This window comes from Neofelis nebulosa, chromosome 9 (assembly GCF_028018385.1).
Source record: "Neofelis nebulosa isolate mNeoNeb1 chromosome 9, mNeoNeb1.pri, whole genome shotgun sequence".
In the NCBI taxonomy this organism is placed as follows: Eukaryota; Metazoa; Chordata; class Mammalia; order Carnivora; family Felidae; genus Neofelis; species Neofelis nebulosa.
In genome coordinates, this window is record NC_080790.1 from 117077659 (window position 1) to 117092930 (window position 15272).

Here is a 15272-nt window from a genome sequence, read left to right on the forward strand (position 1 = left end):
AGAGAGAGAGTATGAGCAGGGGAGGGGCACAGAGAGAGAAGGAGAGAGAGAATCCCAAGCAGGCTCTGTTCATTGTCAGCGTAGAGCCCAATGTGGGGCTTGATCCTACAAACTGCAAGATCATGACCTGAGATGAAGTCTGTTTAACCAACTGAGCTACCCAGGTACCCCCAATTACTAGATTTTTTTAAGAAATTAAGAAAAAGTAGTCTTTTACATTACTCACATTATCATTTCTGGTTGTCTTCATTTCTTCCCACAGATCTATTTTTCCATCTGGGATCAGTTTTAAAAACTTTTTGTATAATTTTTCTCTGTGCAATCGCTGGCAATAAATTATTTCAGCTTTTATCTGAAGGCATCTTTATACCACCTTCAGTTTTAACGGATATTTTCATCAGATTTAGAATTCTAAGTTTGTAGGGGTTTTTTTCCCTCATTTTTAGCACTTTCTTTCAATAATGTCATTCTGTTATTTCTATTATTTTTGATATGTGAGCCATTGGGGTTTTTTTTTATGTTTTTTTTCTGAATGTCTGTTTTCTATGGTTTTTCAAAGCATTTCTCTTTAATTTTGCTTTTTTGCATTTGACTCTGCTGTACCTAATTATGATTGCTTTTATATTTATCCTACTTGGCATTTGCTGAGCTTCCTGTATCTGTGATTGATGCCATTTAGGCCATTTTGGAAAATTCAGGGACTTGATCTTTATGGATGTTCCTTTTGCTTCATTCCTTCTCTACACACTTCAGACTTCACTTAGATGCATGTTTAACCTTTGATACCATCCCATGGTTCTCAGATACTCTATATATTTTTTATCTTTTTTTCTGCCCTTTTAGTTTGCACCATTTTGATTGAACTACTTTTGAATTCACTGCTTGTAAGTCCATTCAATAAAATTTTCGTTACAGACAGATATTTTGTAATTTTCGTTTGGTTCTTTTAAGAGTTTCTTTGATGAGAATCCCCATCTCTTTACCCATTTTGTCCATCTTATCCTATAAATTTTTTAATACATATTTTAATAGCCTTTTAAAAGTCTCTGGTGGGGCACCTGGATGGCTCAGTTGGTTGAGCGTCCGATTCTTGATTTTGGCTCAGGCCATCATCATCCCATGGTGATTGGATAGATCCCTGCATCAGGCTCCCCAATGAGCATGGAGCCTGCTTGGGATTCTCTCTCTCTCCCTCTGCCTCTCCCTTGCTCATCTTTCAAAAAACAAAAAGAAAAAAGTCTCTGCTAACTTCAACATTAGGCTGTCTGTGGGCCTAATGCTATAAACTTTTTTCTTTTATTATTCACATTTTCCTGCTTCTTTGCAGGCTTTTTTTTTTTTTTTTTTTTTAATTGTGGATGATACATGGTAGACTCTGGATTCTTTTTTCTTCCTCTGAAGAATATTGACTGTTTTGACAGGCAGTTAAATGAAGGACAGATCACATTGATCCTTTGGAAGCTTGCTAGAGCTGGTCTATTTCCATTTTCCCTTTATTCCTAAAACATGGTCCTTACTTCTGACAAGGAAAAACCTAAAGTGTTTACCATGTAACTTTGTGAGATGTAAACTCTAACATTCTATCTCTCTGGTACTATGTAACTGCTGAAATTTCTGCTTGGGTCTTTGGCTTTTCGGTTTTTGCTTTGCACAGGGTTCCTTCCTTGGAGTCTCATCATGCTACACACGTGTATTTAACAATCAGCTAAGGATTTGAAGTAAATTCCTGTGCAGATTTGGATGGGAGTGCCTTCTCTTTGTGTTCTTTCTTTCTGGGATTTTTACGTAACTGTTGACAGCTTGAAGCTCCCATCCTCAGGTTTCCTCAGCCCGATAAGACTGTTGCCTTTTATTTGAGCTTCATTCTCTTGTGCTCCATGTAAACTGGGAAGTGCCCTCAGGAGAAAAGCCTATTCATACTGCAAATCCTTCAAGAATCTAATCCCCAGCAATTTTTGCCTGCCTTTGATTTCTCTCTGATGCTTTCAAATAGTTGTTCTATTATAATATGCCCAGAGTTTATCATTATAATCACCAGGCACATTAATCCACTACAGCCTATACTGCCATTTCCCAAAATTTCAGAGGCTTCACAGTAAACTTTAGGACTTTAGTTATCATAAGTTATCAATTATCAAGTGATCAAATGCCTAAAATACCCATATTTGTTTGCTCATTAAAACTGTTAAAAAAGGGGGCACCTGGGTGGCTCAGTTGGTTAAGTATCCAACTTTGGCTCAGGTCATGATCTGGTTCATGGGCTCAAGCCCCGTGTCAGGCTCTGCTGACAGCTCAGGGCCTGGAGCCTGCTTCAGAATGTCTCCCTCTCTCTCTGCCCCTCCCTCGCTTGCATTCTCTCTCTCTCTCCCTCTCCCTCCCTCTCTCTCTCTCTCAAAAATAAATGTTAAAAAAAAATTTTTTTAAGTAAGTTGAAATCTAGAGTATCTACTAGAGAATTTTCATTAAAAAGTATTTTCATTGAAAAAAATTGCAAAGGGAAAACCTCTAAAAGAAGCTTAAGAGATGTTTGCAATGTATGAACCCTTTTTAGATTTTGATTGAAGCAGTATGTTAAAAAAAAAAAAAAAACTGAGTCAATCAGAATTTGAGCACCGAATACTTGGCTATAAAAGAATTACTATTCACTTTTTTGTATGATAATAGAATTGTAGTTATTTTCAAAAAGAGACTTATAGAGATACGTGCTGAATTATTTGTGTTTAAAATGAAAGTATAGGATATCTAGGGTATGGGTAGGGGCATGATGAAATAATATTGGTGGTGTGTTGAAGCTGGGATATAGGGTTCATTATATCCTACTTTTATAAATATTTGAAATTTTTCATAATAAAGTTTATAAAAACTATTTTTACACTCGGAATTCAAAGGTAAAATCTAAACTTCCTGATAGCTCTTTTAATATTTATTCACCAGAATGGTAGCTGAATGGAGGTTGTCTCGAGGTGTTGAAGAACAGACACAAGCTTTCTTTGAGGGCTTTAATGAAATTCTTCCCCAGCAGTATTTGCAATACTTTGATGCAAAGGAATTAGAGGTAATGAGTTTTTCTTATTTCCTCTGCAGCATGCTGGTAAATAATGCCTTCAGGTGTCTGCTTTCAGCTCACTTTCTCATCTTTGTGTTAGAAGTAGTATTTTTTATGCTGGCATGATGTTTTGAAGCTCGCTGGTGGTTAAAAAAGTCCATAATTTATCCAAGTATATGAAAGTGTTACCCCCAAGAAAAGTATTGCTATCAAAACCTCTCTACAGTGAGTGACTAATTTACCAGAGTATATATATATATGACACCATCTGTGGAAACTTAACCTTCATAAGCAATGTCAACACCATTCCTGACGCACAGGTTATAAGCTAAAGCTTCCTGATTAATTTTTTGAGAGTTGCTGAATAGTAGTCTTTTCTTCTATATATCAAGAATTTTTATATAGGTTTGTACAGTTACTAAAGAAATCTTTTTTTTTTTTTTTTTAATCTCCAAAGGTCCTTTTATGTGGAATGCAAGAGATTGATTTGAATGACTGGCAAAGACATGCCATCTACCGTCATTACACTAGGACAAGCAAACAAATCATGTGGTTTTGGCAGGTTTGTCTCAGTTTATTTCTGTTGGCAGACACATTATAATTTTTTAGAAATTGCTTACCACGTATGGAAAAAGTCACAAAACAAAATGTCTTACTGTATTCAGGCCCTCATTCCATCCTATGCATTATAGTAAATGAATATATTACATAATAGCCAAATTATGGAAGCAGCCCAAGTGTCCACTGATAGATGAATGGATAAAGAAAAAATTTGTGTGTGTATGTGTGTGTGCATATATATATGGAATATTACTCAGCCATGAAAAGAATGAAATCTTAAAAAAATGAAATCTTGCCGTTTGCAACAACATGGATGGATCTAGAGGGTGTAATACTAAGTGAAATAAGTCGTTCTGAGAAAGACAAATACCATATAATTTCACTCATGGAATTTAAGAAACAAATGGACAAAGAAAAAGATAACCCCAAAAACAGACTCTTAACTAGAGAAAACAAACTGATGGGTACCAGAGGGGAGATGGATGGGATATGAATGAAAGAAGTGAAGGGGTTTAAGAATACACTTATCGTGATGAGTACTGAGTAATGTATAGAATTGAATCACATATTGTACACCTGAAACTAATATAACACTGTATGTTGATTATACTGGAATTAAAATTAAAAAAAAAAAAAAAAAGATTACAACAGCATTTTTAAAAGACTATTTCTGAGTAAGCAACACACACTTTGCACCTTTGCCCAGAGTATAAGACCTCTCTGTATGATGGTTCCCCTGCATTTGATCTAAATGCTTTTGGAATGTTCTAGAACAGCCTGAAGTATGATTTTCATCATTCATACCTTATTAAGAATTATATAATTCAGAAGGCAAAACTTAAGAGGGTGAACTGGTTTGGAATCGTAATGGTGTCTTCAAAAAATGTCTGCTATAAGGACATGAGAAGATGCTCAAATCACTAATCATTAGGGAAGTGCAAGTCAAAAGCATAATGAAGTACCATTTCATATCCATTACTAGCATGGCTATTATCAGAAAATAGAAAATAATCATCCTTGTTGAGGATGTTGAGAGATTGGAACTCTTACATATTGCTGATGGGAATGTAAAATGGCACTCCACTTTGGAAAACATTTTAATGGCTCTTTGAAAAGTTAAACATAGAAATTAACATGACTGGCAGTTCTCCTAGGTATACCCAAAGAAGTGAAAGCAAGGACTCAAATACTTATATACCTATGGCCACAACAGCATTATTCACAATGGCCAAAAGGTGACAGCAACTTAAGTGTCCATCAACAGATGAATGGATAAACAAAATGTGATATACATATACAATGGAATGTTATCCAGTCTTAAAGAAAAAGGAAATTCTGGCAGGTTACAACAGAGTGACCCTTAAGGATATAATGCCGAGTGAAATAAGCCAATCACAAAAGGACAAATACTGTATGATTCCAAGATTCCATTTATATGAGGTATCTAAAATAGGCAAATTCATAGAGATACAAAGTAGAATAGAGGTTAACAGAGGCTGTTGGGGTTGGGCAGAATGAGGAGGTAACAGTTTTTGTGTAGTATGATAAAGTTCTAGAAATTGTGGGAGTGGTTACACAACAGTGTGAACATACTTAATGCCATTGAATTCTTGCTTAAAATGATAAATTTTGTGTTATATATACTTTACCACATTAAAAAAAATGCCTCAGGGGCACCTGGCTGGCTCAGTCAGTTAAGCATCCGACTTCGGCTCAGGTCATGATCTAATGGTTTGTGAGTTCAAGCCCTGCGTTGGGCTCTGTGCTGACAGCTCAGAGCCTGGAGCCTGCTTCAGATTCTGTATCTCCTTCTGTCTGCCCCTCCGCCACTTGCACTCTGTCTCTCGCATTGTCTTAAAAATAAGTAAGCGCTAAAAAAAAAATTTTTTTTTAATTCCTCTTACTTATGTAAAGAAATTCCTAAGAAACTCAAATGAACCAAACTTCTATAGCAAATAGGATTAGAATTTTAAAATATTTGACAAAAAAAATATCTACAAAAAAAATAATTTGGCTGGACCAAAATACTTGTGCTACAGGCTAGAAAGCATCCTCCAGAAACCTAATGTTTTGAGTCAGAGTTGTAGGAGTTGAAAGGCACCTGATTGTGGCAGTGTATAGCTGCACCAAAACCTAGAGAACATTGAGAGAGAGGTTATTGGGAAATATCTGGGTCAGAATTCTATGAACTTGATTTCATTTGTTCATAAAACCAAAAAGCTCATACTGACTCAGGCTCTGTGTCCTATGTAACCACATGAATATCCTATAGGACAGATCTGTGGGGAAAAAGAACGGGCTGCTCTGGAAGAGCTAATCTTGAGACTTCATGAGTAGGGAACTCTTAGACCCAGGGCACCTTTCTTTTTCCTATCTCCTTAAAAGGATGTGTTCCTAAGATTTATATAGGGGAAAGTTGATAGGGCTTTGACAAACATGGACACGGTAGTGGGTATAGTCATTATCTAGTGCATCTAACACTGGGAGTTCATTTGAAATGATTGTTTTTCATTCTTGTGTATGCTAAATGTAACATAAGACCTATATATCTCTTTACATGTGTGTTTTTTGAAACAGTTTGTTAAAGAAATTGATAATGAGAAGAGAATGAGACTTCTGCAGTTTGTTACTGGAACTTGTCGATTGCCAGTTGGAGGATTTGCTGACCTCATGGGTATGTGAGACAGGATCACTTTTCCTATACAGAAAATTGTTTATCACACTGCTGTTACATTCAGATCAGTGTGGATAGCTCAGGAGTAACAAAGAAAAGAATAGCCCTTTTCCTAACTAGTCATAGTTAACCTGTATTTTGTGTATTTTTAAATCACTTTGTAATCCTTACCTTTAGAAGTTTTTTATCTTAAGACTAGATCCCACATTTTAACTTCATAGAATAGTGATCTTACTGATCTTCTATATGTAAATCTGTTTGGTCATTCAGTCATTTGGCAAACATTTTAGTGTCTCCTATGAGCCTGGCACTGTTGGTTGTACTATACTATATTTTAATGATGTGTTTAACATTCTTCTCTATTATACCTGGAGCTCCATGAGATACAGAGCTCTATCTTTTTATTTCTGGTGTCTTGCATAGTGCTTGTCACATAGTAGTTACTGATCAAAATGTATGTTGTTTGGAAATGAATGACCATGGAAATACTTTTGTGACTGATAATAACTTAAGTAAATTCAAATCTTTAACACCAGCATAATGCCACGTACCATAGGAGAAAAGAAGTTGTGATCCCTAAGCCTGCTTCAGCTGAAGCAGAGAGTCAGAATTGAAGAACTAAGTAGGCAGCGTTGGATACAGTTACTTTAAAAGCTAGACCAGAAGAATTTGGACATTATTCTGAGGGTATTGGAAGCTATGAAACTTTTTGAAGAGCAGAAAACTTGCTGAAGCTGCATATTATGAAAATTTGATAGCAAGGTATACCATGCATAGGAAGAAAATATTGGAGCAATGGTGAGAACCTGATCTTAGGAGATGGAAATAGAGATGGAAAAGAAGGGATAAATGCTAGAGAGGTTCCAAAGTTAGAAAAGGACTTGAACAGAAGATGAGCTAATAAAGGAAGAATGTCCAGGATAAAACCATGTTTTGAAAAATGAAGAAATAGAGTTGTGACGTGTAAAGAACATGGTTTAGAGGTATTGAGGGAGGATAATGATTGGCTTAGAACCTCTTGAGTTCAAAGCAACTGCCAGACAACCAAGTGGAAAACCAGGGAGCAGAGGGGCAGTTTAACAGGTGTTGCTCATATGAGTTTAGAGGTAAGAGTAGAGAAGGAAAGTAGAGTCATGGGAGCAGTGATGCTTGAAGCTATTAGAATAAGTTGGTTTATGCAGAAATCGAATTCAGAGATGCTTAGAAACACCTGTGTTTAGGGATGAGCTAGAAATAGCCTAGAGGCAAACTTAAAGGCGAGTCCAGAGAGTGAAGAGGAGAAAGAAATATTCTGGTTTCTCAGAAGCAATATGGAAGAAGGTTTTTAATCCAGTGCTAGCAAGGTCTCAGAGAAGGATTATTACTAAGTAAGTTTTTGGAGAGGGGCACCTTTGAGAATGGTCTCTAGATTGAAAAAGAAAAACCATGTTGGTGGTTGGGGAAGTAAGGTAATGACCAAAATAAGGAGAAAATTGGTACCAGTTTCAGTGTAAGCTAGATTTAATCATTAAAGAGATGAGAACTAGGTCTGCTCTTAGAAGTAATATTTGGAGTTAGGTGGAGCTGTTTAAAACAACATAGGAGGATACCTGTGGAAGGCAGAGACGAGATTGTGCTTCATACAATTTTAGAGGCCATCTGGTTGAATCTTCCAGTCAGTGTAGGAAGAGAAAGTTGTAAGAGTGAAGTATATAATTTAATGTGATAGTTCTCAACCCTTGCCAGATCTGACATCCCATTTCTACAACAAATATTTATAATCTCCTCTTTAATATTCTGGAATGAAATTGGTAGGTATGAAATAAAAGTGTCTACAATCTCTAAAAAATATACATAAACTTAAGCACCAACTAAAATTTTTAAGAAGTGACTCATAATGAAATAATATTTATTTTGATACATATGTATTTGGGAACAACTGTTAGAAGACACTAATTAGTAAGTACTTGTTCCTACTTAAAAAGACTTGGGTTTAAGATAAGATCAGAGAAACCTTTCTGTATAAGAAACACTAGAATATGAAAAAAGAGAACAGGAAATAATTGACTTAAATAAATATGATAAGAAAAAGAGGGAAATAATCTAAATGGAATAAGGATAATAGACCTGCCAAAATAAATTACAGATGATCAAAGTGGAGAAAAATGAGGTAGTGTCTGTGATGAGGTTCCACCACAGGCCAAGGCTCTGATTGATTAAAAAGTCCTCAGAGATCATACTATTTGAAAGTAGAAATGGGTTGAAAATAGGAACATAGGTACAAGAGTCCACATAGAACTTGTTTGGTTTAGGGACAGTGTTAGAAGAAGATTGAAAACAACAGGCAACCCAAAATAATTTCAGTGTATATAATGTATACAACTTGATGTCTTAACATTCCATAAAGTTTTAGAAACTTTCAGGATGATATGACATATTTGTAAAATAGCCTTTATTAGTGAAATTCACTAAAATTCCTTCATTTCCTATTTCTCTGTTTTAATTTTTGACTCTGTGTCTATTGAATGTAATCTGGACTCTTCTGTTAAGTATTAATTAGTACTATTAAAACGTTCCATCTTTGTGGTTAGAAATGCTGTAGTATATCGAAAAGAGAAGGTTTAGAGTAAATTAACATAATTTTGAGGTTAATTATTGAATAATTTTAACTAGCCTTTTGCACAATAACCATTTCTTATCTTTACTAGGCTTTTAGCATAACTGTGCAAACACTTTGATACTATAAATCAAAAGTACTGCCAATTCATATATGTACTGGGTTTAGTTGAGTGGGTCATAAGAAAATTCATTGAGTATGACTGTCTCACACATTATAGAACATTTATTTTGCCTGGCACCCTATAATTAAAGAAGTCGAGTAGCACCACTAATCATTGTGACTACAAATGATTATTTCTAGGGCTTGGTAGTGACCTTTTAGAAAACCAGTGCTTATAAGGTCCCCATTCACTCTGTCTACAACAAAAGATAAATGAGAGGCAAGAACTGAGTGTAAGTTTGTAAGGGTATGTTCTATAGGACCTATAAGCACAAGCATTGTTAATACTGAATTAACTAGGTTGTTTACATTTTATAAAGTTTTAACAATTTAATGTTTAAACCAAGTTTTATTGTGTAAGACAGTGGATTGTAGTTTCCCTGTTGTGTTTAAAGCTAAAATTGAGCTTTTTAGGTGTTCTGTTATTATAGCATTCTATTATTCTGGCAAAAGAAAGCTAGATAAAATTGCAATTTCTTTAAAAAAAAAAAAACTGCATTTTCTTCTCTTGGGCATACATTGACAAACTGGTTCTCAAACATTAGCACTCATCAGAATCATCTGGAAGCTTGTTCAGACACACACTGCTGAGCCTTATCCCAAAGTTTCTGATTCCATTTGGTAGGCTTTGGGTGGGGCCTATGGATTTGTGGTTCTAATAACTTCCCTGGTGATGCTGATGCTGCTGAACGGAGAAGGTCACAATTTGAACCACTTGAGTATCAGACTGTTGATTTCACTGTTTTAGGGAGCAATGGACCACAGAAATTCTGCATTGAAAAAGTTGGGAAAGAAAACTGGTTACCCAGAAGTCATACCTGGTAAGTAAAATCAGAAAGAGTTGAAAAAATAGCCTTTTCCCAGTTACCTTGTAGATATTAAAGCCTCTTGGAAATTGGAAATGAAATATTTTCCCCATGGTGTTGAGTTATTTTTAACAGCTTTATCAAGGTATAATTTATATACCATAAAACTACTAAAGATTATAAGGTTATTCATTTAAACTCAGTGATATTTAGTAGATTTACAGAGTAGTAACAGTTAACCAGTTTTAAGTTATTTGTCACTCCAAAATGATCCCTTATGCCCACTTGCAGTCAGTCCCATTTCCCACCCCTGAATTTTGTTTGTTTGTTTGTTTATTTTTGAGAGAGAAACAGGGCTCGAGCAGGGGAGGGGCAGAGAGAGAGAGAGAGACACACACACACACAGAATCCGAAGCAGGCTCCAGGCTCTGAGCTGTCAGCACAGACCCTGAAGTACTTGGCCATGTGTTGTACGTATACTTGTTACTCTGTCCCTCTACCCTGAAAAGTAAATATTGTTATTCCCAAGTTATCAAAGAAGAATCCAAAATTCAGAAAGGTAAAAGCACTTGTTCAAAGCCCAATGACAGAGCTGGGATTTGAACCCAGTTTTGCTTTACTTTAAAACCAGTGGTGTTATATGCTATACTGGTCATATGATTCTTTATATATTTCCTTTTCTCAAGCTAACAATTCTTACTTTTAGTTTTAACCGCCTGGACCTGCCACCCTACAAGAGCTATGAGCAACTGAAGGAAAAGCTGTTATTTGCCATTGAAGAAACAGAAGGATTTGGACAAGAGTAACTTCCAAGAACTTGTGCCACCAAAGGACAAGAACTTATTTACAATGTTTGTCCTTTTCCTTCTCTGCTTGTTGCACATCTTGTTGTAAAATTGGGCTGTGACTGTTTAGAGAGTTATTTGAGTATAAGTAAGTTAATGTTATCATTGAGATTTATCTCCCAGTGATTCTGGATTTCTACTCCATGTTTCCAGAAATCAGATTGCAAATGACTAGTCGAACCTTACTTAACATGAGATTTAACAGCAATGAAATCTGCCTTGTCTTATTCCACTAGATTGTTACTTTAACAACAGTTTTGTATACATGTGTCAAAAGTCTCGCTTGGGAGTAGATTTTTTCTTTTAGAGACTTCTGCAGATATGCAGGGAAGTCCCTTGGTAAATGAAATATGTAAGATCTTCCTATTAAGCCTCTTGGTAAGAGGTATTGGTTAAAAGTGCAAACTTAACCCAGCTTCTGGGGATGTGAGCAAACTTCTGGCTTGTGCTCTCCCTCTCATTTCAGCCTGGCCTGACTGTTTTTTCTTCCCAGAGCATGAATCCATGCATCATTTTGCTGTTATCCCTGGAAAGTGATGCAAAACTCTTGCATCTCTCTACAAAGTAGTTTTGTTAATTTGAATTCAGGGAGAAGTTGGTCCCAGCCTGCAAATGTCCATATAACTCTCTTCATTTGGAAGTTTGATTGTTTTAATCGCCTTGCAAATACTAAACTTTATAAAAAATATTAACACTGTGCTTCCTTCACGGTGGTAGCTAAATTCATCAAAGGCCATCATTGGCAATTTTTGTATGTTATTATATATAAATTCCATCTATAATTTTATCATAATCCAACAACTTCAGTTTATTAGTTATTGCTAGGGAGTTCAAGTTGTAACTAGAGTACTTTCCAGTCCAAAGAGGGAGGTCAGTGAAACATCCTCTACATTACATTTACATAGGGATGGAGAGCTGTGGTACTGGCTAAAAAGATGGGAGTAGTACATTTAATAGCAATACATTTCTAGTAATCACAGAAATGTATTCTGTGTGTGGATTAAAAGTCTTCAAATTTAATCATTTCTCTGACACCTTGGAGTAATCTTTTCCATTCTTTACATTGTCCTGAGTTGGATATCCTCTTCACTCATAAAGTTTTAACAGGTTTTTCCTTGTTTTCCCATGACTATTTAATTTCAGACTGCTCCATTAGTATCTGATTAAATGCACTTTGAATGTCTCTGTAGTTAATTCTTTTAACTTGGCCTAGCTTAGACTCTGTCAGGGTGGCTGCTGTCAGAGGTTTGACTTTATGGACAGTGGGATGAAGCCTCAGCCAGCTGAGTGCCTATCACACACAGCTGAACCCTGAGGACAGCCTCATATAATTCATGAAACAGGGCTTTGGTAGGTTTTGGTAGCATAGCAGGAACAAGTAGTACTGAGCCAAAAATAAGCAGAGAGTAGCAAACCCCTGGTCCATATGGAAAGAAAATGGTTTTTCTTTGTCCCTAACTATTTGTCCTTTCACATCCTGGAAGCAACAAAAACATTTTAAAACTTGTGTATCTGTACTCTAAAACACTGCCATCATAAAGCAGACCTAAGTGAGTAAAAGGGTTGCCTCATCTAGAAATTGTTAGTGTAAAGGTGGGGGAAATTAGGTTCTCCCCAACCCTATCTTTGTTTTTTTATTCCATATACTCCAGGAAATGTATGATCTCTAAAAGCCCTGGTTTCCAAAGTAGGGACTCTGCCTTTTTGTTGGTAGGGGGGAAAATGCTATTGCTTTGTCTTACAGAGCGAATGTCTGCCAACTATCCATTCATTATATAAATCTGAACTTTGGTAATATATGGCTGTGGAGATTAAGCCTTCTATAAAGACTTACTATTGAGGCGAATTCTCATTAAAATGTAGTTATCTACAATATTTACTAGAGATTTATAAGATTAAATTAAATAATGTAAGAAAGTAGACTTGTTTTTGTTCTACGTAATGCTTGATGATTCATTTAGGGACCTAGAAATATTGTGTGAAAATGTATAAATATCACCCAAAAGGCTTTCTGCCCTATATTTTTAAAATACAGAATAGTTATATTTGAAGTAGCCCTGGCCCTAGTTCTATAGGGCTTGGCTATTTAATATTTTTATGGAAGAAACGTTTAGTTCTGGAAAAGGTAAATGCTTGTATATATTTTTGCAGCCTGGGATCTCCCTTACTCCATTTCTTCCTTTAATTTAAGTGGCCACATGTATATGTCTTCCCTGCTGTGTTAGGAAAATGGGGGCTGGATATCCCAAGAATCAGAGGTTATATAAAAATACTACAAATAAGCAGCAGACATAATTTACCTGCCAAATGCTATTTTAAATTTTGGTCCAAACTGAACATTTGGAAATAGATTTATTGTAAGTGTTCAATTAGAGCAATTTCTTAAATCTGAACTAAATTGCTTTTAGAGTCCTTTTTCTTTGTAAGCATTGTAAATGCTAATAAATCCTGGTTTTTTGGGGGGTTTTTTGTTTTTGTTTTTGTTTTTTTTTACTGCATGTTATGTTGAAATAAAAACAAAGTAAAATGAGCAATTGCCTTATTCTTCTGCTCTTTTGGGAGATTGGGGAAGGCAGCATTTCACAGCCTGGGTCAGGAGGGAAGGACCTCACTTGTTTCAGATAGAGTGGTTTAAAACTGATCCAGCAGCTCATAATAATGAATTCCTGCTCTTTTATGAACTTAAATCAGAGTGCAGAAGAATCTAATTTCATAAGACTTACAATAACTCTATTTAAAATTCAGGTACTAATTTTTCATCAAGAGATTGACATACCAATGTCAAATCATCAGAAATTTAAGTGAAAAATGACTCACTTGCTCACAAAGATTGCATCCTAAATGAACTATTTCAGTCAAGCCCACTCTGCCACTTTTTATTTATCTGATTAATAATCTAAAATGTTATCAGGGATGACTCATGGAATTAGACTTCTCTATTTCTATATCCCTCCTTGTTTTGGCTGTAACTGTATCTGAACTTCTTTAGGTTTATTACTTCTACTTAATATTGTTGGTATCTCCAGCCCCCTTATTTTTTGTTTTTCTTTTAGAGTTATTTACAAAATGATCTGTATATATGCTATGCTTTCATTTACTAAAAACAGAGAATGGCAGCACTGGATTGTATATTACTGTATTGGAGTTCCTTTGTTTTCTTGAACTGTAATTTCAAATACTCAGGTAACTCTACAAATATCACAGGGAGTCAAGTGCTCTTACAAAGGTCCTTCAGGGGGCTGCCTCACTTGCATTTCCTTAAAAGATGTAAGACTGTGTTTATAATTAAACTCTTTTGGTCCTTTGCACACTGCTATGTTAGTCTTGAGTAAGAAGGTTTTCCTCACCTGCAGCAAAAAAAAAGCCTTCTTTCTGTGTGAGTTGTATAGATTTCTGCCTCTCTGTCTTTGTAAGTGCACAAGTTGTAGCTGGTCTGTACTGTGGAGTAGGTAGAAAAAAACTGGAAAGACCCACTGAGGTGAGATTGGATTTGTTGCCTATGTTAAAAAGAACCAAGATGAAGACCTCTCCTTTTCTAAAACAAGTAAAGGTGCTCTAAGACAGGACCCAAGCATGGGTGCTGAATAGAAAACCACCAGCTAGTTATCAAGACTGACCTCAATGAGTTATCCTGCTCAATAGATTCAGTAGACTCTTTTCTTATTAGGAAACCAGGTGATCATACTCTCATTTAAAATAGAACCAGTGGCGAGAGGCTAAGAGGAATGGGATTTTAATATTTTTAAGAAATATTTGTTTATTTTGAAAGAGAGAGCAGGAGAGGGGCAGAGAGGGAGAGAGAGAATCCCAAGCAGGCTGTGTGCTGTCAGTGCAGAGCCAGATGCAGGGCTTGTACTCATGAACCATAAGATCATGACCTGAGCCAAGATGAAGAGTCAGACGCTTGACTGATTGAGCCACACAGGAGTCCCAGGATTTTTTTTTTTTTTTTTTTTTTTTTTTAAATAATTCTGAACTGGCAGGGACTAGAGGACAGAAACTGCAGGTCCCTTCCAGGTCCTGAGAAGTAGACACTATCCTGTTCATTGTTTCATACAAGCAGCTAGAAAGATCTAGCTTCAGTGTGACTAAGAAAAAGGGAGACCTGTCCCTCCCAGCATGAGGAAATCTTCCATGGGAAGTTAATTGTTCTTAACTTAACCATTTGGCTTACTGGCCCCAATCCCTACAAAGAACATCAAACAAAACTCAGCTGTGGCTGATGGGCTGCTGTTATCTGGACTTTTAAGAAATGTCTCCTAGTGTGTAATTCTAGAACAGAAATTGCTGTCACTCCCAGCCTATTTCAGTTATCAGTGTTTGTAAAGCTCCTTTGTCAGGGGTTGACAAGGAGAGGAGGGTCTTCAGTGGAGACCTCAGAAGGACAATGTTGGTCCCTTACTAACAGATTCCCATTAAGCAAAGCTGCTGTGGGCAAGAGGGTTTCCTCAAGGCACCCTACAGGGCAGGCAGGACCTTGAGAATTTGTGGTTATACCTACAGATCTGAAAACCTCCATACTGTTCCTTTTCGTCATTTCTAATTAAGACCTGCTCTTCTATTTGTCTTCCCTATCCTAGCA

The 15272-nt window shown here is 36.2% G+C and overlaps 1 protein-coding gene across 4 annotated transcripts in view; it reads left to right on the forward strand.

Annotated features, from left to right (window-relative positions):
- Positions 1-13998, forward strand: part of ITCH (itchy E3 ubiquitin protein ligase) — a 143674-nt gene extending 129676 nt beyond the window's left edge. For all 4 annotated transcript variants that reach the window (XM_058685351.1, XM_058685353.1, XM_058685350.1 and 1 more), the window contains 5 exons: positions 2935-3055; positions 3504-3608; positions 6185-6281; positions 9788-9860; positions 10552-13998. In XM_058685351.1, coding sequence (XP_058541334.1) covers positions 2935-3055; positions 3504-3608; positions 6185-6281; positions 9788-9860; positions 10552-10651 — 496 coding nt within the window. In that variant the 3' untranslated portion in view covers positions 10652-13998. The remainder of the gene's footprint in view (positions 1-2934; positions 3056-3503; positions 3609-6184; positions 6282-9787; positions 9861-10551) is intronic.
- The last annotated feature ends 1274 nt before the right edge of the window (positions 13999-15272 follow it).